Source organism: Haliotis cracherodii, unplaced genomic scaffold, assembly GCF_022045235.1.
Source record: "Haliotis cracherodii isolate W230 unplaced genomic scaffold, xgHalCrac1.p SCAF_1, whole genome shotgun sequence".
Lineage (NCBI taxonomy): Eukaryota > Metazoa > Mollusca > Gastropoda > Lepetellida > Haliotidae > Haliotis > Haliotis cracherodii.
In genome coordinates, this window is record NW_027266264.1 from 56,497,240 (window position 1) to 56,521,541 (window position 24,302).

The 24,302-nt window shown below is 36.5% G+C and overlaps 1 protein-coding gene across 1 annotated transcript in view; it reads left to right on the forward strand.

Moving 5' to 3' along the window:
- LOC139456360 (mucin-2-like) overlaps positions 1-24,302 on the forward strand; it is an 83,576-nt gene that overhangs the window by 52,104 nt on the left and 7,170 nt on the right. The window contains exon 6 of the mRNA XM_071238016.1: positions 18,865-19,028. Within this exon, the coding sequence (XP_071094117.1) occupies positions 18,865-19,028 (164 nt within the window). The remainder of the gene's footprint in view (positions 1-18,864; positions 19,029-24,302) is intronic.

Sequence of the window (24,302 nt, forward strand, 5' to 3'; positions counted from 1 at the left end):
GTTCGAGTGAAGTATTAGGGTGTAAACAAACTGCTTGAGTATATACAGCACCATATTTTGTTTGGTGATTCCATAATTCAGATCGATAACCCACTCAAAACACAGGAATCAACCCATGCCACTTCACTCAGTATATTTGCTAACACCAAAGACTTCGCGTTTTACTTAGTCATGGTAGAATGGAGATAAACATACTGTTTTTTCAATGTAAAGCTAGGTTACCTGTAGATTTAACCGCGCTAAATTTAACATTTGAGACCTCACGCTGCGCGTTCGGTTCCAAATTCAATTTAGCGCGGTTAAATCTACAGGTAACCTAGCTCTACATTGAAAACACAGTATGTTTATCTCCTAAATATAAACCCAAGGGTGCTCATTTAAGTCACTGACATTTCTAAATTGCGGTTGTAATCTTAGTTTTCTTTTGCCATAGCTCTAGAGCTTGATCCTAAAGAGTCAAAACTCCATGACTAAGTTGTTATTTACGTAGACAGTTATCAGCAAATCAAGTAAATGATTGATTTAACCAGAGACCACAATGGTGTATGGTCTCTGATTTATCCCTTGATAGGGATCCAATAAAGACATACTTAGTAGATAGGAATAACATTAGGAATAACATTAGGAATAACATTAGGAATAACTGTGTTTCACAGATAAAATACCCCCATGTATGCCAATCTGGGCATCCAAGATGTTGTAGCTGTTTACAAACCCTTTTTTGGATAAAGCATTATTTCTTTAAGAACCTTGAATTATTCAAAATTCTACTGTGACATTTTAGAATCCACCATTCTTGCTGGTCTGCCAGAGGTGTCAACTCAACATTAGACTCCGGTCTTGCTGATGCCCGTATTACTGCCAAAGAAAATATTATTCAGAAGCACTTCTTTCACAGTCACCAGTTTACCATTTTATGTTTATGTTTTATGTTTGACTGATGTTATGTTTTAACGTTGCCAAATAACGTGTTGCGTTTCCTGCATTATTTACAGCATGTGTGGCAATATATTTCAGAAAGAACACTTGGGAAGCAAATATTTGTATATTGTAATATTCAAAAACGTTAACATGGTTTGACTTTTAACCACACTACAGTGGTTATACTTCCCATGTTGGCAGTTGAAGCAATATTAATTCATAAAATTAAAGCAAGCATTATTGTATATTGATTATGTTGTATATCATTCTAGAAGGGCAAGGAAAACTCATGCTTGGCATAATTCATCCATGACGATCCGGGGTAGAATAAGTTTCAGCAACCCATGCTTGCCGTAAAAGGTGACAATGCTTGTCGTAAGAGGCGACTAACGGGATCAGGTGGTCAGGCTCGCCGACTTGGTTGATGCATGTCATCGTATCCCAATTTTTATTTATTCTCTAGGTTCTTGGAGACAGACTAAGTATATATAAACACAGATTATCAAAGTACAGGGTATGATGAGGGTCCTTGCTCCTAGGTTTTCTTTTGAAGTTTAAATACATACTTGGTCAAGTCCAAAACTTGCAAGAGTAACAAAGGAATAAGGCTAGTTGTTTAAATTGTCTGATACTTCACATTTCTCTAAATTTAAAAGTTAACATTCACAGAGGGGAAAGAGGGCCCTTTTCTTATCTTGTCCTTTGGAGTAGTCATGATCAAGTCAATAGTCTCTAACCCGTGAAGATCTGGGATAGAATAGGTCTTCAGCAACCCATGCTTGCCATAAAATATGACTAAGCTTGTCGTAAGAGTCGACTAATGGGATTTGGTGGTAAGACTTGCTGACTTGGTTGATGCATGTCAAATTATCCCAATTGCGTGGATCGATGCTCATGATGTCAATCACTGGATTGTTTTGCCAGACGCTATTATTTAGAGACCATTGTCATATAGCGTTAATATTGTTGAGTGCAGATCATAACAACAAAGAAACAAAACTTGGCTCAATTTGAAAGTTTACTGATAATAGAAAGTATTTCTGGTCTTCTATACATTGCTGTCATGTTTCCTCTACCTTAATTTGGTTTATACAATTAGTTTAAAGTCAAGTCTGCAGGTGCATTATTCACCATTTGGAAATATCTTCTCCGACCATTGAGCAAAAACTATAAATAATTTATGAATGGTCTTTTGTAAAGTAGTGCTTTGATAATTTGTATAATTTTAAGCAATATTAATTCTTAAAATTAAAGCAAGCACTATTGTATATTGATTATGTTGTATATCATTCTAGAAGGGCAAGGAAAATTCATGCTTGACATAATTCATCCATGAAGATCCGGGGTAGAATAAGTTTCAGCAACCCATGCTTGCCATAAAATATGACTAAGCTTGTCGTAAGAGTCGACTAATGGGATCAGGTGGTCAGGCTCGCCGACATGGTTGATGCATGTCATCGTATCCCAATAGCATGGATCGATGCTCATGATGTCAATCACTGGATTGTTTCGCCAGACGCTATTATTTATAGACCATCGTCATATAGCGTTAATATTGTTGAGTGCAGATCATAACAACAAAGAAACAAAACTTGGCTCAATTTGAAAGTTTATAAACTTAGATTGGAAATGGAGACGAGACCATAGAGCATTGTTCCTCTTTAACGGTCAGCATCAATCACTGTCAAAAAGCTTCCAGATCTCGGGTAGCATGTGACTTGAGTATATATACATACTCTTCTTAGACATAAAAGAGCCCAAGATTAATGTATTAAGAAGTACCATGGGAATTGTATATCTAATGAAATGAATTAAGGGTAGATATCACCAGCTATTAAATATAGCACAGCGGATTAAACGCTAACCACTGGAGGTAAAGTGTACAATGACAACTATAATTCAATTAACTAGGACAGATTACTTTTACTGATAATAGAAAGTATTTCTGGTCTTCTATACATTGCTGTCATGTTTCCTCTACCTTAATTTGGTTTATACAATTAGTTTAAAGTCAAGTCTGCAGGTGTATTATTCACCATTTGGAAATATCTTCTCCGACCATTGAGCAAAAACTATAAATAATTTATGAATGGTCTTTTGTAAAGTAGTGCTTTGATAATTTGTATCATTGTTTTATTAATAATGAAATGTGTTTGAAATTAAAAATATAAGGAGCCTTTTTATCTAATGATGTTAACAATTTTTAACATTCAGTGAGGTTTTTTTTAATTCTGCTTTGAATAGTATTTCCCTTATACCATGATCAATGAGTGAGTGAGTTTGGTCTTGCGGCACTTTTATGTACCCATGTTGGGAATCAAACCCGGGCCTCCAGTATGACGAGAGAACACTTCAACCACTAGGCTATCCCTTTGTCCCTCATTCACACTGAGTCACATGTGGGAGCCATGTGTAATATGGTCTTAGATTTTTACCACATACATTAAACCAACAAACATGGGTGTGGTGCTTATCGTAATCCTAATCAAATCAAATCTAGGACTTGGACCCAAGATTATACCGGCATGCTTAAGGGACACAACTCTGCACAGCACATTCCAGTGCCTATGATAAAAGAATAGGCCTCCTGTGCCCCAAATTGTAAAACTTTGGTCCATAAAAGTTGTTGATATTATGTATATCATCTTCCTAGATGTCAAATCAGTCTGTAGGCACACAATACAAGCAGTCAGGTAGTTGGCCCCGTGGTCAAACCTTGCTTCAACTCACCATGAAGAGTTGCTTCCCTTAGATACAAAAACTTGCTGATTGTGAGTTTGTGTCCAATTTTCACTCCAGTTATGATCCAGGACCCATCCTGGTAGGTTTCACCAAATCAGTGAACATCTATGACGTGAGTTGCACTGAGCTTCCATCTAAATTAACCCGTGAAGATAAAATATTGCTGAATGTAGCATTAAACAACAAAAGAACAAACATTCCTTCTTCATTAGGCAAGTCACCATTTTATAACTGAATATGGTGTGAAGAGGTGTTACACTGACTGACTGACTGAGTATGGTTTTACGCTGCTTTTAGCAATATTCCAGCAATATCACGGCGGGGGACACCAGAAATGGGCTTCACACATTGAACCCATGTCGGGAATTGAACCCAGGTCTTCCGCCCCTTGAAGAGCAGTTACAGTTTAGTTGGGTTATCTGATATGATTATATATTTTGAATAGAAATATAATGATTGCATTTTCATCTTAGAACTCGATATCAATCTTCTCTAGCAAAGTGACCGCCTCCGTGGTCGATCCCCGGACGCGTCATACCAAAAGACGTTAAAAGATGGTACTTGTCGTTACCCTGTCTGGCTCTCGGCATTAAGGGGCTAAAACAAGGACTGGTCGGCTCGGAGTCAGTATACTGTGTCTGAGTGGGGTATTCATGTTAAACTGCGGCATGGTATCTCAGTGAGCTAGCACTATAAATCGGCATCAGTCCGGACTAGTACAAGCAGCCACACAAACACATACACATACATGCACGTCGCTATATAAGTGCAATAATCTTGGACGCGACGTTAAACCCAATTTCACCTCACCTCTAGCAAAGTAACTGATTGGTTCAATGGAAAGAAATAAGCAAGCACTGCTTGTTTCATTGTCTTTAATAATGGAATAGATAGAAAAATGTGTGACTATGTTCTTGAAAGCTGAATTAGATGAGTGTTGTGAAATTATGTCAATTAACATTGAAAACAGTTTGATAATAATCATTATCATATGTGTGTATGTTTTTTTAACTTACCATATATGACCGTAGATAAGCCCATCTCATAGATAAGCCAAGGTATCAACTTGGTCCTTGAAATTTGTATCAAAATGTTATGTATAGTAGATAAGCCAGACCTCCAATCTCCAAAGTTTTTTTCACCAACAGAAAAAGAAAGTATAACCAGTCCGTAAGCCGACCCCTTTCTACAGATTTTTTTTCTGGTCCTCAAAATTTGGCTTATCTCAATCATATACAGTATACATTGTTAACATTATCGATTTTGTTTCATCATGAAACATATGCTGAATTTTGCATGTTATTGAACCTTGTATATACATAAAACCCTTATTTTCAAAAAGAAAATCTTTTGATAAAGTCATGACTTTGAGGGTGTGTGACTAATCCAGACAATTTTCTTGTTTGCAATTAATTTACAATATCAATGGCTTTTAGTTCAATGCATCCTCTAGAAGAAATTGTAAATTTATCTGTGTATCTGTGGATATAAATCAGTTTTGGGGTAATTGCTGTGAGATAGGCCTGGCTCTCTGGTAATGTATTTTCCTGGAGAGCTCGGCAACAAAACTCCACCTGAAAACAATTATTTCCTACTTCAAGCAGCTCCTATAAACATGATTGGTAAATACAGGAAGGAATAAGTGGCTATTTAACTTAATCCACATAAACATGCAAGAGGCAGCTGGATTAACACTGGGGTGCAGCTGCACCTTCAAACAATTGCAGACAATTATAGATGATGTTATGTCATGCTTTATAAATATATTCCACATAAAATTGTAAAGGTATTTTCCTTCATTTAACTGCCTTGTAAGGTCCATCATTCATCTGTCAGGTTCATCATTAAACTGTGTTGTCAAAGATATGTTTGATTATCAAACTGTGCTCAAATATATGCTCCATCTTTAAACTGTGCTGTCAAACATACGTTCCATGTTCTATGTGATGTCAAGTCTGCCTTTAAATTGCGCTGTCAAACCTACATTCCATGTTCTATGTGATGTCAAGTCTGTCATTAAACTGTGCTGTCAAACATACGTTCCATGTTCTATGTGATGTCAAGTCTGTCATTAAACTGCGCTGTCAAACATACATTCCATGTTCTATGTGATGTCAAGTCTGTCTTCAAACTGTGCTGTCAAACATACGTTCCATGTTCTATATGATGTCAAGTCTGTCATTAAACTGCGCTGTCAAACATACGTTCCATGTTCTATGTGATGTCAAGTCTGTCATTAAACTGTGCTGTCAAACATACGTTCCATGTTCTATGTGATGTCAAGTCTGTCATTAAACTGTGCTGTCAAACATACGTTCCATGTTCTATGTGATGTCAAGTCTGTCATTAAACTGTGCTGTCAAACATACCTGCCATGTTCTATGTGACGTCAAGTCTGTCACTAAACTGTGCTGTCAAACATATTTTCCATTTTCTATGTGATGTCAAGTCTGTCTTTAAACTGTGCTGTCAAACATATGTTCCATGTTCTATGTGATGTCAAGTCTGTCTTTAAACTGTGCTGTCAAACATACGTTCCATGTTCTATGTGATGTCAAGTCTATCATTAAACTGTGCTGTCAAACATATGTTCCATGTTCTATGTGATGTCAAGTCTATCATTAAACTGTGCTGTCAAACATATGTTCCATGTTCTATGTGATGTCAAGTCTGTCATTAAACTGCGCTGTCAAACATACCTGCCATGTTCTATGTGACATCAAGTCTGTCACTAAACTGTGCTGTCAAACATATTTTCCATGTTCTATGTGATGTCAAGTCTGTCTTTAAACTGTGCTGTCAAACATACGTTCCATGTTCTATGTGATGTCAAGTCTGTCATTAAACTGTGCTGTCAAACATACGTTCCATGTTCTATGTGATGTCAAGTCTGTCATTAAACTGTGCTGTCAAATACATGCTTCATCATTTAACTGCAATGTCAAGTCCATCGTTAAAGAAAAGCCACTGCAGCTTAAAAGTGAAATCGTGCAAATAAACTAACTAATAATAGTGCCATTAATGTCAAATTTTGAATATTTGTTTCCAAGAGGAGAGTTCACCCCTGCCATTACGTCTGGTATTGCACTGGGGATGGCACCCATCACTGTGGTCAGGGCCTGCTGTGGATGCCACAATGGTAAGTTACCGAAGGTGCATTACGACTGATTTCTCACCGGGGCACATAAGTGGCTACATGAGCGGGCTACATTGGAAATAATTGCTTGGTCCTTAACCAGTCTGAAACTAGTATTTTAATGTGAGGTGACATAACGCCTTTCATGATACATGAATGTGTTAACATTTCCACTTGGACAACTTTTCTACCTCATAGGTAAGGTAGTTTTTGAAGTCAGGTCTTATAGTACTCATCCTCGGAAAGGGCAATAGCATGAGAGAGTTTGACTGCATCCCTTTTGAAGGATTTCCCTGCTACACTCCATCCTAGAGAACAAAACGAAGAAAAGCACATCCAAACTTTCGTAGTATCAATTCAATCTGTGTCCAGACTAAAATGACAGTCTACAGCAATCTATGAAGTAACCTCAGTATCTATTTGACACATCTTTACAATCACTTTTCAATGATTGGCCAATTGATCAATGATGACTAATACTTGTAATAGCCAGAGGTTCATTAACAACTTTGGAATTACTTCCATGTTTAACATGTCGGCCATTTTGATGTCTTGCACTTCATGTAAATGAATTACGACGAGCTGTCACTGAGACTCACTGATTGAGGTTGTTCTTAACAGACCTTTCTCATCTAATGATGATATTATTTAAACAATTTTGTTGTAAGCAAAGTAGAAAAAATGTCACTTTGGAACTGCTTCATTCCGAGATACATGTGGTTGTTGTGTGGCTTTCAGCATTGTAAACAAGAAGTCACACATATACTAAATGAAATTGCATGAACATAGATCTTCATCATTCAAGGTGAAAAATAGTGATATAAAGCTCCTACATTCATACAGACTGGCCCTCACTCTATGAAGGTTCAAACGCCTAGGAACTAACACAAAGTGAATGTCAATTCCAATCTCATTCAAATCAGATCTTAGTTTTCGCTACCGCTAAACAAAGATCTGAGGACATTCCATAATGGGTCACGTCAGAATGACATTTTGCGAATTTTGACTAACCAATGAAATGACTGACAAGAAATCGACATTAGCCAATCGGAAGGCAGCTTTATTGAGCTTTACGACATTAGTTTCAAATTGGCAACTACACTTCGAAATATATTTTGCATATTCACGAATAAAAAAATTAAACCTGATAAGAAGAACATTCTGGAATGGCTTATAGATGGCCTAGATTGTATGGATATAATCATAAAACCTGTAACTGTCATTTGGAATACCCCGGGTTAAATATTTTGTGGTTGCATGATTAGAAAACACATTCCGACTGTTACTTTCATGATTTCTGATTGGTTGGATGAAAGGTCATTCTGATGTGACCTGTAATGGGATGTCCTCAGATCTTTGCTTAGAGATAGCGAGAACTAAGCTCTGATTTTAATGAGATTGATGTCAATTCTGAAATGTTTCAGTGTTTTGGGGGTTAAAGGTTGTAACAAAAGGGAGAACACTCTCGTTAGGTTTATCTTTTGGATTTAGAAGATCACAACAGGTATGTGATTGAGCCTTGTTTATTACTGGGGCCGGGATGGGTACGGATACTCAGGTCAGGTGGTTCCTGAGTAGGATCCGGGTACCCACAGGACTACACGGACACGTCGTTAGTCACATGATATATTGTTTAATGACAACAACCTACTAGCTCAGTGGTTACACTTCAAGTTGCTAAAGTTTGCATTTCTTTATATATTACAGTCAATAATGGCTATAAGTGCCTCTCTTATCAGCCAGCTTCTTTCATAACAACAGAATCTATAACCACACAATGCCATTTAGAAAGTGGTCAAATGTAACAAATGTCATATTTAGGATAACGCTTTCTTAGAAAAGTACAGATTCTCATACTCTTTTTAGGTGCGATTAGGGGTCTCACTGAGGCAATGTCGTTTCGATTCCCAGACAGGACTCAACCCCCAAAAGTACGAGAATCTGTACTTTACTGAAAAAGTGTTATCCCAATTATAACATTTGTTACATTTGACCACTTTCTAAATGGCATTGTATGTTCATAGCTTTGGCCATGGGAGCCGTGCCAATGTACACTTGTCAGAGGGATACACAAAGTATGTGATCTAGACTACCAGTTGTCGAACTTTCATTTTTGTGGAAGCCTTGGTGGCTGAGTGGGTTAGATCGCTGACTTTGTGTGCTGGCGATTAGGTGCCTCACTCTGGCACTGTGGGTTCAAATCCTGGATGGGACTCAACCCAAAAAATGTACAAGAATCTGTACTTCACTCAGAAAGTGTTATCCCAAATATGACATTTGTAACAATAAAATCTTTTTTTTTATAATATATTCACAGCTGCTCGCTCATTTTTTGTAATGTTTGATTTAACTCTTTGAGGGTTTACAGTAGATCTATGAAGTGGTTAATAACTGTCCAATACATTGTTATTACCAGCTTTTGGAGTAAAGGTGCATTTTGTTTCTACCTAATAAACTATCTTCATTAATGGCATCAATATCAAAATGATTTAGTAATTAATCTCAATATTCAGACATATCAGTTTCTTCTTCATGCAAATCTTATTTCATTGGAGTATGGGTGAACTTCATACCTTTAAGCAATAAAGAAACTTCCTCCCCTGACAGATCTACACAAGATAAGTTGATTACTTTGGTTCTATTGTTCAGTCTGCCATCCCTGGGGGAACCTCAGTGTCACTAAAAACGAATGATAGTCTTGCTGATTAAACTGTGGAGATCCATCTTCATCTTGACCACATCCTTGACTTTGGAAATGTCCTCGCCTGTTATCATGGGCTTGTCCTTGGCCCCCGTAGATTGTGGCTTTTGCTTTTTTGGCAAACTTGGCCTTGTTGTCTTCCTTGGTTTTGAACTGTATGAACAGGAAATGTTTGGCCCTCACTCTATGAAGGTTCATACTCCAATGAACTCACACAAAGTGAAAGTCAATTCTTAAAAAAACAATTATCACAATTTCTTACCTCAAAGGATGTAGGCCAAGATCTAAACACAATTTTATTTAGTATGTGTGACTTCATGTTTACACTGACAGCCATACAACAACCAACTATATCGCGGAGTAAAATAGTTCCTCAAAAAGAGAGGTGACATGGGCGTATGGATGCACAACTTGCTCTTCAGAAACATCTTACGCAGCACATGTGTTCAAATCATATCCTCATTAGATGAGAAAGGTCTGTAAAGAACTACCTCAGTAAATCAGTCACAATGACAGCGCATCGTAATACATTTACATCAAATACAAGAAGTTGTTTCTGAAGTTGTTAATGAACCTGTGGTGGTTACATGTGTTAGTCATCATTGATCAACTGACCGATCATTGAAAGGTGATTAAAGATGCGTCAAACAGACGCTAAGGTAAATTCATAGATTGCTAGAGACGGTCACTGTCAGCCTAGACACGGATCAAGTCGATACCACAATAGTTTGGATGTGCATTTCTTTGCTTGTTCATTAGGATAGGCCGCAGTGAGGATATTCATGAACAATCATGCAGTCACACTCTCTGACATTTCTCAATGTATACTGAAACGCTGAGACCAAGAATAAAGGTTCTAAATGAACAGGAAGAACACTTATATATGTTTTCATGCTGGGGAATTCCCAGGGGTTTCCCCAGGAATGCGGAAGCAGTCCGTCAGTGTTTACGTCATTTCAAGAACACAATCTTGTGAAAAACGTATGAACGTCGAATTGTGTCGTTCATACACTTATGAACGTCAATTTTGTGGTCATGTGACCGACCTCTCGTTCAGTGGAAAAGAAGTATATCGTGTAAACTTCAAATTAAAAAATTATATAATGATGACTCCCTGAATACAATTTAATTCAATGTTGTACAAGTCCATTTTATGAACAGGGAATTAAGTTTGGTATTTTGGTATTTCGCAGAATATTCTTACAATTGTCAGAGTGATTATCTGTACCTTTTCTTCCCATACTGATTGTCATATCTCACCCACTCAACTGGACACTTCCCTCTCAAACATAACGTCCTCCAATTTATGACGTCATCAAGTTGCGAGTGCATGTTCGAATCTCCAGAAATGATGTAATGATAGAATAATGTTTTATCTTGAAATAAACGACGCTTCATTCTTCATTGTTCTTTGTGATTTATCGCGTGTCTATCGTATATGGTATTTTATACATGCTGGCAAGGACATAAGCTATCAGTCTCGTTTAGTATATGCTAACACAGTGAACCCTCTGTTGTCCAACACCTCACCTTACTAATGACTACTGATGGTAATGCATAGTTTAAAAAGTTGTGTTAAGGAGTCATAAATTATGACTCCATCTGTTACAAGACCATCTATACTTTACAACCAGCCAGCATGTGGAATTCCATTTCAAGTAATGCATAGCAGTTCACCTTGTTGCATGACAATAGACATTATTTAAAACAATTACTGCAGTACGTTGAAATCATTTATTGTCACATAAGACATTCGGATGAGATTGTGAATCTCTGGAGTGTCCAGGAGCATGACACTACATTTCACAAGTAATCTATTCTGACTGTGTTCAAAGAGTTCCTGGCATCATAATCACATCTGTGACAAAAGAGTCCCCTCCAGGGTGAACACATGCTTGTCAACAGGCTGGCTCACTAACCTTTATCACTATCTAAGTCAGAACATTTTAACACTTTTACATTTTAATCGCTTGAAAAACAAAACCAGTGTATATTTTTACGGTTTCCACCTGGCTTTGAAGTGTGTTGTTGATGATATGATACAATTGCACGGATGCAGGGACATGCGCTATTAGAGGAAACAGCTTCATGTATCACATTACGCCAACCTCTGAATCCGATCAAAAAGCAAACACAGTTATCAGGCATGTAGCATTTTCAAAAATCAAACCTGTCACATGAGAAAGAATTTGTGTTAATGTTACTGTTTGATTCTGTGACTGTTTGAAGTTTAATTCTGGAAAACGATTTGGCTAAAAGTTATTCTCAAGGCTGTGTCCTTCAAGGACCAAGAGATATGTCTCGCTTTGATCTTGGTGGTTTTGTTATGGATGCTCCAAAGTTTTCTTTGATTTCTTATAAAGTGTCCTTTTCTATTACAGACACAGGAAATCGCTTCTATAATGGTAATGCCATGTCAAATAATATTTAATCATTATTGAGAAACCTTGTGTAAAAGCAATTGCTTATCCTGCCGACCTGAGGCTTATCCTCCTCATGGGGAAAATGTGTGTAACTGTGTCTTGGTTTTCCCAAGTTAGAGGTGAGGTGAAGTCAGGTTTAGTGTCACACTCAAGAGTATGGAAGCATACTATACTATATACTATATATGGATACTATAGGCCGGACTATTGCCAGTTTTATAGTGCTAGCCCACTGTGATACCATGCCACAGTTTAACATGAATACCCCACTCAGATACAATATACCGACTCCAAACCGACCAGTCCTTGGTTCATTACCCTTAATGCCTAGCTCCAGGCAGGGTAACAAAAAGTACCATCTTTTAGTGTCTTTTGGTATGACACAGTCAAGATCGAACCACGAACTCTCTGGCAGATGCTCTATCCACTAGACCACGGAGGCGATTCCAAGATTTGATATATAGTAAAACCTGCAATTAAAATAACACGATATCAGAATGTATTATTTGTAGTAAAACAGTAATTAATGATACTATTTTTCCTGATCATTGAATCAAAATTCTTTTCCGTTATATTATTGGGTATGTTTTTACGTAATCACCAGTAGATTGGAAGAACACGTGTGGATCATGGACAACTGATTGCTATTTCCGGCTTAGTTTATGGAACAATATACACTGTAATCTTTATCCCTGCATATAAAACAATGAGTAGCATAACAAGAAATACAACCGAAAAGGTAAATAATCATGTCTAGTGATGCTTAAATGCGAATTTCACATTTTCATTTACAAAGTTTGTTAAGCGTTGTTCATTCACCTGAAGCCATGCGATGTAGTATTTGTACCAACAGGAAAAAAGTTTGATGAAAGTGTAACCCATACATAAGCCGACCCCTTTCTTCAGAATCTTTTTTCTCGTCCTTAAAAAATGGCTGATCTATGTCATATGGGGTAACTGTAACAGTACTTTTGAAATAAACTGCATTTTAGCAGACACTAGTAGTACCTGGATAAAGATGGTATGTCAATGTATAATATAATATTAATTGCACCCATCTTCCTGAGGTAAGGGAGTTAATTGACATTAAATGTCCAGTTTCCACCCTTCCAAAAACTATGCTGGAATTTCTGGGCTTGGTAGTAGTGCCACTAGTGGTTGTTATGAGTTATGTCCCTTCTTTGTCCCTGCTATTGACCAATCAGATTCAAACTCTCATGGCACTTGTATTTGCTTCAAACAAAATACCGGTGCCTAGTCAAGACAATTTGATCGATAATCAAAATCTATGTTGTGATAAAACGGGTCTTACTTCGCGAAGTGCATCAAATCACATGATCAACATCTTGCATCAAAATATGTAAAGATTTGGAAAATATCTGTTGACGATAAGTTGACGGTACACATGTTTGCAAATCCTATATGTTGATTTCATGACCATATGTTGATTTCATGATGTGATTTTGATTAGACTATGCATAGACTCGTTAGTCCAGCCAAAAAATAATTCCATAATTCCAGCCAAGTTTGACAAGGGTGGAAACTGGACTTTTATAGTCAGTTAACTCAGGAAGATGGCTTGCATCCTACTTGTTATTCAGCTGAAGTATTACTTTAAAAAGAGTATGTGTCACAACTTCAAATAGTTTTTCACTTATATCACAGCATGTTAGACTTATAAAGATCCTGGTTACCATCAGTCACCAGTGCAGCGGTAAACAACAAACAAACAAGTGAGTATGGTTTTACGCCGCTTTTAGCACTATTCCAGCAATATCACAGCGGGGGACACCAGAAATGAGCTTCACACATTGTACCCATGTCGGGGAATCGAACCCGGGTCTTCGGTGTGACAAGCGAACGCTTTAACCACTAGGCTACCCGACAGCCCCCCAAACAAACAAACAAACAAAACACCAGGTGAGATTCAAGTGGATGGAAAGTTTAAAGTGAAGCAGACTTTTACAAATTTGATGGTAATGGTGCTGAAAAAACAAGAAGAATAATCTGGGTGAATCTTTGAATTCTTAACCCACGATTAGAGGATCATGGAACATGTTTATACGACCAGTTGAGCTTCGATGATCAGGAAGTCAAAGACCAATCCATATTTCCTCATGGCAATTCAAGGGCACAATAGCTAAGTCACCAGTACCCATGCTAACCTTAAGATGCAATTAAATTGAGGCTCAGTATTCACAATATGCCTTGGTTGTATCTTTATCATCGTACGTGATGGGATGGACCATGTCGCTCATGTTAAATGTTTGCATGCAGGTTATTACCACAGTAATTGATGCAAGTCACGTATGATTCTATACAACAATAATATAAGTGACAAAACCATTTCCATAATCACAAGAAATATGTTCTAAAAGCGGAGTCCATTGTACAATATATTTCTATATCATTTATATGGCCGGGAGGGTAGCCTCATGGTTAAGGTGTTTGCTCATCTTACCGATGACCAGGTTTTATTCCCCGCATGGGTACAATGTGTGAAACCCATTCATGGTGTTGCTGGAAAATTGCCAAGAGCTGCATAAAAACGGACATGTGTTTATGAATCACTAACAAAGAGTGATGATACAAGGTGTTTGCTAAAAGGTGAGCACATCCTGCCCCACCACTTGCACCCATCACAAACACATGCAAGGGCAAGTTAATTGTTCCCCTGAAAAAACATGGAAACTTATAGTTAGTCAAAATAGGGAATTGCATCGGACATCATTTTTGTCACTGAAATATTCTCAACATGTTTTACTGAGACATTGAATGCTAAAACCTTGATCATACAACCCATCTGGTGTAAAGGATTGCATTCCCAATTAATTACAAAATCAATATGATTGAAGAGCCTAAGTTTCAAATAAAATATTCATGATGACACCCACATTCTGTGATTGGAATGTTCTGTGATGGTAAGTTTTCAACTTTTTGAATGTACTAACACCTGTCATTCATGTTGTATTCTAGTTTATGAATTACACACATCATTACATTGTTAAACAATTTCACATGGAAATTCAATCTTCTATACTTAAAATTATTTTGGAGTAAAAAGTACTGTTTGGGCATGATGTTTTCGAGTGTATTTTTATCAATATTGTTCTAGTGATACAGAAGATGAGTATCACTAGTTTCATGTTTGTTCTTTGTATGTTGACACAAGAAAAAAATTTTCCAAGGAATTCTTTTTTTATCTTCCTAAACATTACTTCAACCTACAGAGGAAGATCCGGAGTTTTTTAAAAAAGGTTCCACATAATAACCTAGACTTGCTCCAAGGCTGTACTGAATGATAGGTCCATGGGTGTATAGTAAGTCTATCCTTAAGATAGGCAAGTCTAGATAACCTGACAGTACTAAGGACACCAGTCTCTTTATAGGGAAACCTTGTTCTTATTATTCATTTAATGTAGAAATTATGATTTAAACTAAAAAAAATTGCCTTGAGACTTGTGCAAGTCTAATAATAGCAAAGTTTGAAGTGACTTGACCAAGGGTGCAGTTGGCATGTAAATTGTCTGAACAAACACACTGGGGGACTAACAGCTGATGCTGGTCCAAAGATGCTGATCTATCCCCGTTTTTTTATCCCGGTTTCTCTTGTTTCATTTCATTTCAATTTGAACATGCATCAATCTCTTTTATATGTATCACAGGAGCTGTGCCCCTCATAGATTATAACTCCAGCAGTGTTTTATTGTATGATAAACAACGACCATTTATTTCTTAAACATAGCATGCATAAATCTACAAGTACTTGTATGGTGAGGACACAATTGTTTCAAAATAATTTTAACTAACAAATATGATTGCTTGGCTGAAATTAAAATATAAAGGCATTAAAATTTGTCATGTAGATACTGACAGTTATGATGCTGAAAGCTCAATCATATGTAAAATGCATAGGAGAGTATGTTCAGCATAATTTCTATAACTAAAATACTTTAGTTTCAAAAGAAATATATTTACTTGCTTACAAACTCTCACTTTATTATGCAAATTGTGTGAATGGCGGATGCTACCAGTTGATCAGAACATGCTTACCCTTTTTGTGAACACCTGCTGTCCTCACTAATTTTCAGTGTTTCATTCATATTGTTTTCATCATTATTTTGCCTTTAATGCCCAATGGAATGTGTTTTGGCAGATAATCAAGACTGGTTATTTTCTGGCATGGACGTTTTATGTTCACATGTGTTAACTAAATATTTTTTGTGAAGATGGATTAATCAGGAATCATATTATGCAACCTGTTTCAGTTCTAATCATGTACGCCTTCTTACATGTGGCAAATCATTTCAAACTCATTGCCCCAACAACCTCCTTCTTTCACTGTGGAAACTTCTTGAAAGTAGGCCGAATGTTTATTAATACTTTCATAAAGGCTATAACTGCATAATGACAAATTAATACAGTGATGAAATGTACTCTGCCTGTACCCTCTATATCTCTATAAAGTTGATGGTAATTTGTTATTAAAGATGTTATTTGCTTTCCTACTGTGAAAACCTGTGTGGAGGAACTCATCTCTCATTATGAGGTCACAAAACTCATTTATTTAAATACCATTATGTCTGTAAAGCATTAATTACATCATATTGCTTAAATGTCCAGGTAGAACATTTTGATGAAAAGAGGAAAGTTTTTTTAAAAAGTGAATACTTTCTTAGAAGTACAATTTCTGAAGGTTCTGAAAGAGGCTTCTTGTGTGTAGAACCTTTACATTTGACATGGTGAAAAATGAGACTTCATGATGGATTAGTTATTTGGAGCTACTGGATGTGTGGTTTCTCCATGTTCTGTCAGATCTATAGTTTGTGTAACCTTCAACATGACATTGTCCAACTTTACAAACATGGCAAAAAGTTAATATTGGGTTTCTGTCAGTAGAGTGTTCCACCTTCCATCTACTTTCATGTGATGTGTTGGAAGGTGAATAGTTTCTTACATGATTGATTGTGATACATTTTCTGCACATTTCAGTACACACTGGCTATAATGTGGATATTTTGAGAATACATTCTTTACACACATCATATAGAACAATTTTCAATTTTCTTCCCTTCAAAACCTACATTTTGTGGTGTTTTTATACACATGTCATTTGTGTTTGGTAACATTCTGTTTCCGTGCAAAAAGCTGGAATTTAACTTATCTTTTAACTAATCACTTTAAGGAAATGACAATTTAAAAATACTTGAAAAAAATAACTTGCTTCAAGTTTAAAAACAAATTGTTTGCTTGACATGTTCTATGTCCTGAAGAAAATGTGTTTTGATAAAAGATAAAAAAAATTGTGTGTCTAGAAGTAGTGGCTGAAAAGCTATTCATATTCATTGAAGTGTTCCTGATGCTCTGTACATGCCCTTTTTCTCTCCTCTTCCAATGCCCTTCAGCTTTACAAGGAAGTGGCTCTTTGTTAATAAGTGAGTGGGGGCAGGGGTGGCCCAGTCATCTAAGGCGTCATGATTCAGCGCCATACATATGCTCGTGGTTTTCTCCGAAGTGGTAAACATCTGAGACCTGCATCACTTCGGGCTTTCCTCCCACATTAAGCTGACATGCTGTGATATAACTGGAATACTGTTAAAAGCGACGTTAAACCCAACTCACTCACTCACTCACTCACTAGTAAGTGAGTGGCCTCCCTCTGTGGGCTAGAGGATGGAACATCTGCCCGGAGAGTAAGGACTGGTAGTGTGTCTGAGTTGGATATCCTGTTAAAACTGCAGCAGTGGATAAGAACAGGCATTATCTGGACTTGTACAAGCACATGCAATAATAGTGCTATAATCTTGACCCCATTTCACCTCACGTAATGAGTGAGTGAGTGAGTTGCCCAGTTTCACAGCATCTCAGGGTAACGTAGGATGAAACCAAAAACTGACAGGTAGGTCAATCAACTTTGGTGAAATAGGTGAATGTGGTACTAAACCCCAAAGAATGGACCTTGCCATTTGAGAGAAGGAGCTTTGCACAGCACAGCACCTTTTTCTTGGCCAGTCTCAGCATCTCAATGTCACTTCATCTCATTAAGAAAAGAAGAAAGCGTAAAATTTCTAGAACGCCAATCAAACTGTTCATCTCTTTACCTCATAGCATTCTATTAAGAATTCCAACGCAATATCATATGGCACCATGATTCTCTTAAGCCATTTTTCTTTAGTTTAACAATCCTATTGATTGGTTGTGGTGGAATGAAACATGCAACTCTTGTCATTTGGACTGCCCTAGCCATGACTAGCCAGCATTTGTGTCTTTATGTCAGAACGTGTCAAACTCGGTGCCCCTCATCTGCAGCCACCATTGTTAGAAATCATAGGATTCTGACAACCACTCAGGACTGGGTTTTTGCACATGCACTTTCAAACATATCCTGTAGAGAAAATATCCCCATTTAATAATTGCGTGTAAAGTTCACATTGCGATAAATTAATTTTAAACTTGACATAACCTCTAACAACATTGTGCTGCTTGTATGACTTACAGCACTGAAAAGGGATATATATTCTGATTTAGACAGTTGGGTAAATTGCAATGGAAAATATGATGAAACTTGCTCATTTAGGAATCCTACCTGCTCGAGGCTGATGCAGACTGCTGAAAACATGGGAGGAGAACAGAGTGACATGAGTCCCATAGATTTATAGTTTTTCAGAACTATGGACCAGATTATTTTTTCTTGTTTTAAGGATGTGGACTCATCCATAAAACAAGAAAAACTAAAAAGTTTGAAAAGTAAACATTAAAATGTGTCATTCCACTTGCTTCCTTGTCACAATCTTGTTCAAACTTTTAATTAAGAAATCTCTCTGGGGGGAAAACACTCTTTGAACTGAGCATATTGTATCTGTTCTTTTAAAAAACAATCTTTATGAAAAAAAGGATCACGAAAAGAAAAGTGTATTGTTATTGTTTTGTGTTTATTACAGGATTGCTATCTCAAAACTGCCAGATCTGGATGTACCAGTTTTTCGTGGTTGAAACGCCTACTTATCAAGCCAAAGATAGACTGGGTTCACTTCTCAACACGGACACAATGCTTGACGCCATTCACAGTGTCCCCTGCTGTGCTCCTGCTGGAATACTGCTACTGGTAAATATTTTTCATTGTTTACAGCAGAGCATAGAATGATACTTTTAGCAAGACTTTGTTAATTTTGATTACAGATTTTACCAACCAGAGGCAAAAAAATCAATCAGAAAATAAAATGACAATAACCAATATTTGATGACATAGAAAATTCAAAAAATACAAAGCTACTAAAAAGAAAATGGTATCAATTATAACTTTCTCAATAATTGATCAAATGCATTGTATATAGTCTTTTTTATGTCAAATAGTGTTACAGGTATTGAGCTGTACAAATGAATTTTATTTACCAAACGGAAGAAAATAGATTGCAAAATATCTGAAAATCATAAAATTTAAAAAGTGTAATGATATGTTTTAAAAGCCACTGATCACATTTCCCCAGTGTAAGTAAACTGACAGAAAAAACACCACAAGGGTTTGAGATTCATGTGATGGGTAACATGCTTTATACCTGGGAAATGTGGTCTATTGGGACATGGGCACTAATTATGGCAAATACGGTAAGTGTCTTCATCCTATGAACATGATAAATATTTGTCTCTTTTGTACAGGCCCATTTTTTTTTAATTGTCCAATCTGTCTATGCATTCGAAAACTTAAAAGATACAACAACAAAACTTATAAAACCGAAAAAGTAACTGTTATAGTGTAAATTTTCTGAGTAATAATTGATCAAACTCATTGTATAGAACTTTCTAAGAAATATTTGATCAAGTGCCATGTGTAGAACTTTCTTAGAAATAATTGATCAAGGTTATTGTCTATAATCTGTGGCCACCGCAAACTCCAAAAAAACCAAGTCTAAGCCTCTCTCAGAAGAAAACATTTTTTATTTAATTTTTGTGCAATTTAAGTATAATTAGAGTAATTTTTTATTGAAATTAATGGTACATACAAAAAAAAATATTGAGCTACCAATATTTTTTTATTTTGCCTTCACTAATTGGTTGGCAATATCAATATACCAATATACCATAAAATATAAAAAGTGTGACCTTTATAATGATCTGTTTCAAAAGCCACTGATATCCTCACATGTCTGACAGCAGGCTTAGATGGTTTTAGAGAAGGCAACAAGCCTACACTCACCAACTGCCCTAAGCAGCCTTTAGGATATGGGCACTAAATATGCCAAATACGGTAAGTGTGTTCATCCAAGGAATCTTTATTCCCTTTTGTACCACCAGACACAAATAATTCCTGATGTACTTTGATCACCGGTAATATGATCTGTGGAAGGCGCATGATTGTGGCACAAGACTTGGATAGTTATATACCGGTACTTAATCCATATCAGTGCTGAGAGTTATGTACCAGCCGGTGCTTCAGATATATCTTCAGATATATCTTCAGATATAGACATGGCGATGCATGGATATGTATCTATCAGGTATATCTACTTCAAACATGGAGGCATTGAATTTAATTGTTTAACTTATGATTTTGAGATAGATGTGCAGTTCTATTAGAGAGAATTTTCAAATCAACTTTATAGTAATTCTTTTTCTCTCGTTAAGTTCTCTTGTTATACTGTTTTATGCTGATGGAAAATAACAAACAAACATATGAGCGTACAGTAATTTTATTGTTTAGAAAGTATAATTCTTGTGTACTATCGACAGTATATCTTTAAGATAACAACTTTTTTTTCCTTGGTTACAAAATGTGAAAACAAACTTTACTTTAAAAGCTGACATGAATTGTATTCATTATTTATTAGATTTGATTTAAATTTGACTTTAATCCTTCAGCATGCTTGATTGTTCTCTGCATCTGATTCAGTTGTCATAGAAACAAACGTGTGATGTCATCTGTTGTTATTTGACATCACTGCTTTCCAGAGTGACGTCATGTTACAGATGTTTGAGGACATGTAGAAAGAATGTGAAAAACATCAGAAAAAATACTCATACAGTAAAACCTTCTTGATCCAGACCTTACTAAATACAAACATATTTTATTCAAAATATGCCTCTGTTCAACCAGCAGTGAAAGGGTACCCGGTAGGATGAGATGGTAATGTGACTGTTAACCATCTAGCACTTCACAGGCAGCTTGGGTTGTATACTCACCAGGGAGCTGAGAATGAAAATCGAGTGCACACTGATCCACTGACCAGGACGTTATTAGTATTATTTTATTATTATGTTACAGATTAAATTAAAAAATGTAGCAAAGAGGGTTTGGGTGATCCTGGCACAGTAAGGCTGGTTAGGCTCATCATCAGCTCAGGGCCCTTGCCCCCTCTACATGCTGCCCAGACAGCGAATGTGACTTCTCCCAGGAAGTGCTGCCTAGTTAATCCTACCCAGAACTTTTCGGAGAATGTGAAGATTCCCCAACACTGCAGCCTTCTGCATTACCCAGATTGTCAGGAGGGCTGTATTCCTGGTAGCAAACCCGGGTACTCTCCCAATGTCAGTCAACAGATTGGGAGGTACCAAACCAAAGGTCCGAGAACAATGGGGAGTCTGACGACTTGGTACTTGGGATGCAACGTGACATTTCGAAAGCGAGGTCCGCATATATGCCATGTTTTTCCCGAATCTTGTCAATCACATTAGTGTCAATTCTGCTTTATGAACACTATTGCTTCAATGATATGAAAGAGAAGTAGAGATACTGGATGGTTCACTGTAACTGTTCTTGCCCATATTTCAGTCTGCAAGATCTCGTGAAATTCTTACTGTTGCTAATCATGCTATCCATACAAAATAGCTTGCATTAAGGAGCATATGCCTGAAGACCCATCTAGAGACATCACAACCCATTTGCACATTGCTTGACCCCTATCTCCCCTATTCTGCCTATGGTGGTGATAGGGATGTGGGGTGTGTTTGTGTGGTGGGGGTTGGAGGTGGAGGGTGGTGGAGACATACCAGGAATGCTTCTTGAGATGTCATCTGGATATATTGGAGGATGAGTTTGACAGTAGCCATTTTAGGCTTGGGCATGTCCTATGTCATGTCGTCACTAAAAGGAGCAGACAGTCCATTATTATTTCCGACCAACCCACTTAAATGCTTTGCAAGTAAAGTAGATAATATTCAGGGCACTGTACACAGTGGGATCCTAAATATACTATGACCATCCTGGACCTATGTTGTTACCGTATTCGACGTAATAAGCGCCCCGCTCTAATAAGCGCCAACGGCGATATTTTCAAATATATTCCAACTGATCAATGTACACAATTTGTGTACATTTATTTGTGAATAATACCCACTCATGTGTTATATGCACCCTTAATTACGGGCAATTAAATTCTGGAAAAAATATATCTGTTGGATATAATACTTTTCTTTTGTATCATTTCAGGCTGTTAGCAGAAACCATAAAATTTACGATCTTTCAACTCTTTCACCAAAATTAAATTGTGTGAACAACTTGCCCTGATCTTTTAAACTAGAATTACACAAGTAATTGTACACTTGTCATTGGTGTTTTTTTAATTGTTTCCCTAATATGTCTTTCTGTTCATGTCCTGCTCGGAGTGAGAGCATTCTGCCATAACATGCGAGCAACTTTACAAGATGTAATGGAATAGAATGTTTGCCCCAAAATATTTCTGTTTGTGAACCTTTCATAACAATTGCTTCTCATCATTTAGGATTTTTGATTTTCTTGTTTTCCATGTTTTCTTAGTCAGTATCCCAACTGACAAAAGTTAAAAATATTTTTTTCTGGGATCATTTCAGGTTAATCTTCTTAAAATATTCTTGAAATAAGAAAATTTACAAAATGCAATTAGTTCTATTTTTAATAAAAACATAGTGTTTATTTTTTAGTTTTGAACTTTGCTAATTTATGATTTCATTAACTAGAGAAAATGGGTTGATTTGAATTAGAAAACTTATAAGTTGACTTGTATTCCATGTGGGTTTTGGTGATCTGATTGTAGATAATGGTTACAGGAATAAAAAAATATTGATTTGATTGGAAAAACGACAGTAAATATTTTTCTTCATTTTTTGGTATTTATCCAACCTTATAATGAGTTTCTACAGTAAAAAATGTAACGCATAGCAAAGTGAATTTGTGAAAATATTTTACAATAGGTTGACTCATATTAAGACGCATCACAATTTGAGTGTGAGTGGTGCTTCAACATTCTTTAACGATGACGTCACTCTTATGTAACCAGTATAATGTTATCAACAGAAAGATGCTATACATTTGAAATACAGCTTCTAATAATCCGATTGTAGTTCATTGGATACACAATCTCATTAAAATCAGATCTAAGTTCTCGCTGCCACTATACAAAGCTTTGTTTAGCGATAGCAAGAACTAAGATCTAATTTTAATGAGATTGTTTGATACAGGGATAAAATATCATTTGTTGGATTAAAAAACCAATAATGAACATTTTTAATGAAGAGCCACCCACCCTGATAAATGAGGCTCTACAGTCATGGCAGACTGAGAACAGTGCCTCTGTGCTTCAAGACACAACTTGACCAATATCGGACAATAATGATTACATCTTGGTATGCTGGTATGATGTGATCATAAACCAGACCACAAACGTCACTGGCACTATTTATTTGATTCTGTACAGAAAGCCATTGCACCAATGAACCCGGTTCTGTGGGCTGATTTCAGGATGATTTAGGACCCCCTTAAATTGTCCTATAAACAAGACCGGTACATTATTGTTCCTAACAGCTCTTCACACTGTCAATAACTAGTCTCATGACAATCATCCATCGCCAGTTGCAGGGGATATAGAGGTATTATTACCTTGTTGGTTTTATTACAAAGAAATCTGCTGTTTTTGTGTTCACTGTGGAACTAAACAGTAGTTATCGGCGCATGTGTACGAACCTCCAGTACAGATACGAAACTAAAAATATTCATTCCTGCTTTATTTGTATTATTTTCAAACTTTTTATTAATTTTTTTCAAAGTGTACATGTTTGCGCTTGATAACTTAGGTTTTACCAACAGCAGTTATCAGCACATGTGTACGAAACCATGGTTTCAGTTTCGTGTACAGTACGATTAGAAACTAAAAATATTCATTCCTGCTATATTTTTAAAGTTTTTATTAATTTGTTTCAAAGTGTACATATTTGTGCTTGATAATATATGCAGGTTTTACCAACAGTAGTTATCAGAACGTGTACGAAACCATGGTTTCAGTTTCGTATCCAGTACGGATACAAAACTAGAAATATTCATTCCTGCTATATTTTTAAAGTTTTTATTAATTTGTTTCAAAGTGTACATGTTTGTGCTTGATAACATATATATAGGTTTTACCAACAGTAG